This window comes from Stegastes partitus, unplaced genomic scaffold (genome assembly GCF_000690725.1).
Source record: "Stegastes partitus isolate 25-593 unplaced genomic scaffold, Stegastes_partitus-1.0.2 Scaffold1529, whole genome shotgun sequence".
Taxonomy (NCBI): domain Eukaryota; kingdom Metazoa; phylum Chordata; class Actinopteri; family Pomacentridae; genus Stegastes; species Stegastes partitus.
This window is the reverse complement of record NW_007579260.1, coordinates 150,854-153,092: the sequence shown is the minus strand read 5'-3', so window position 1 is coordinate 153,092 and position 2,239 is coordinate 150,854. Positions and strand designations below refer to the sequence as shown.

The 2,239-nt window shown below is 50.3% G+C and overlaps 1 protein-coding gene across 1 annotated transcript in view; it reads right to left on the bottom strand.

The window, feature by feature from the left end:
* The window catches only part of fmnl2b (formin-like 2b), a 13,620-nt gene extending 12,508 nt beyond the window's left edge, over positions 1–1,112 (bottom strand). Inside the window, 2 exon segments of the mRNA XM_008300370.1 lie at positions 465–484; positions 996–1,112. Of these exon segments, the coding sequence (XP_008298592.1) occupies positions 465–484; positions 996–1,112 (137 nt within the window).
* Positions 1,113–2,239: the final 1,127 nt, after the last annotated feature.

The window sequence follows — 2,239 nt, the reverse complement described above, 5'->3', positions numbered from 1 at the left end:
AGAAGGAGACTAGAGAGGGAGGCCACCAGGACTCCTATGACTCCTCTGAAGGAGTTTCCAGCTTCAGCAGCTGAGATGTTAGAGACTGTTCATAGAACAACTGTTGTCTGTTCTTCACCATCAAAGCATTATGGGAAAACGCTCAGATTAAATCTGGACTGGAGTTCAGCAGCGTCATGATGAAGCACGGTGGTGGCAGCATCATGATGTGGGGATCTTCTCAGCAGCAGCCTGGAAGGCTTGTGAAGTTAGAGGGTGAATGAATGCAGCAGAGTGTAGAGAAATCCTGGAGGACAACCTGATGCAGGAGAACTGAGACGTGGAGAAGACTTGGTTTCCATCCAGACGATGAGCCGAAGCAAACAGCCAAAGCTCCACGGAGATGGTTTGAAGACAACAAGGTGAAGTTCTGGAGGCCCAGTCAGAGTCCAGACCTCAGTCCAGCTGAGAATCAGAGTCTGGACTTAAGTTCTGTTCGTGATCCCTGTGGAACCCGACAGAGTCTGAACAGTTTCATCAGAACAATGAGGTGAAGCTGCAGCGTCCAGATGTTCAGGCTGATGGAGACCAACAGGACCATGATGGAGCTGAAGGTCCATCTGCTGACTGGAGGAGGAGAACCCTGATGGAAGCTCTGGTTTACATCTGATGTCTTCAGTTCACTGAAGTGACTCGAAGCTGTTTTCACTGATTACAGAATGAAACTGATTCAATGTTGAAAAGCAGCAAAAGGAGGAAACTTCTAAAGAGGAGACCATCAGTAGACCAGGAGTGTGTCCTGTGTGTGTATAAGTCCAGATTGTGTGTCTGTGGTGTGTTGTGTGTGTTGCCCACATGTGTGTAGCATGTGTGTTGTAGATGTTGTGTGTGCACTGTGATGTGTATGTTGTGTCTTTGTGTTGTCCACATGTGTGTAGCATGTGTGTTGTAGATGTTGTGTGTGCACTGTGATGTGTATGTTGTGTCTTTGTGTTGTGTGTCTGCTGTGGACCTACCAGTGCGATGGAGAACCTCTCCTCCAGCTCGGCCGGGTCGGGCATCGGGAGTCGGACCGGGGCGGCTCTGGACCGGATCACGGCCAGCTGGCTCTCCATGCTCTCCGCGTTCCCCATCACACACACGGACACACACCGACACACAGCGACACACACGGACCGAACACACCCACCTACAGCAGCAGCAGCACACACTCAGACACACGGAACATGTGGTCGGCCATGACGGGCGGTGGAGCTGCTGAAGGCCTGTCTGTCTGTCGGTCCGTCTGTCGGTCCGTCCGTCCTGCTCCTGTCGCGGTGCAGCTGTCCTCCTCTGTCTCTTTGTCTCTTTGTCTCTTTGTCTCTCGCCCTCGGTGCCGCCGATGCTGCTGCTGATGCTGCTGCTGATGCTGCTGCTGCTCCAGATGATGCTTCGCTCTGCCGCCGCGTTGTTGTGCGTCCGTGTGTGTTGTGTGTGTGAGTGTGTGAGTGTGAGTGTGTGTGTGTTAATATGAGACGTGTGTGATGAGCCGGTTTAATCCTCCCCCCTCTCCTCCCCCACACGAAGAAAGAAAGCGAGAGTCGGCCTCCCCCCTCTTTGTCTCTCTCTCCGCCGGCTGCAGCGATGCTCGACCCTCCCAGACAATGAAGCTGCTGCTGCCACAAGCTCCGCCCACCAGCACGCGCGCGCGCACACACACTCACACACATGGACACACGGACACGCGCATGACGTGCCCGCGGATCAGCTGCTGTGAAACTCGTCAGTTTGAACCAGAACTCAGCTGTTCGTCAGGTTCTGGACAAAGTTCGGCTCATTTTCAGTCCTTCCGAGTCCCTGTGGACGGGTCCAGGTCTTTTCCCATCTGGAGTCTTTGGGGCCTCAGCTTCCACTCATGTCGGTCCATTTGGGTCTTTGTGGAAACCTGGACATCATGATCTGAGTCATTCTGCTCGTTTGTCAGGTTTCTCTTTTTGTTTTATTTTATCACGATTTTGGGTCATTTTGTCAAAGTTCCGTTTGTCCTCATTTGTTCACATGTTGATTCATTTGGAACATTCTGGAAAATTGTGACTCACTTTTAAAAAGTCTTTTTTCATTTTTGAGCATTTTGTTTGTCACATTTTTGTCATTTCTGACTATTTTTTGTCTCATTTTAGATCCAGGTTGAGTCCTTTTGGACAGTGTTGGACTATTTTTGGCAGGTTTTAGTCATTTTGGTCACATATAGTAATAATAATAATAATAACAACAACAACAA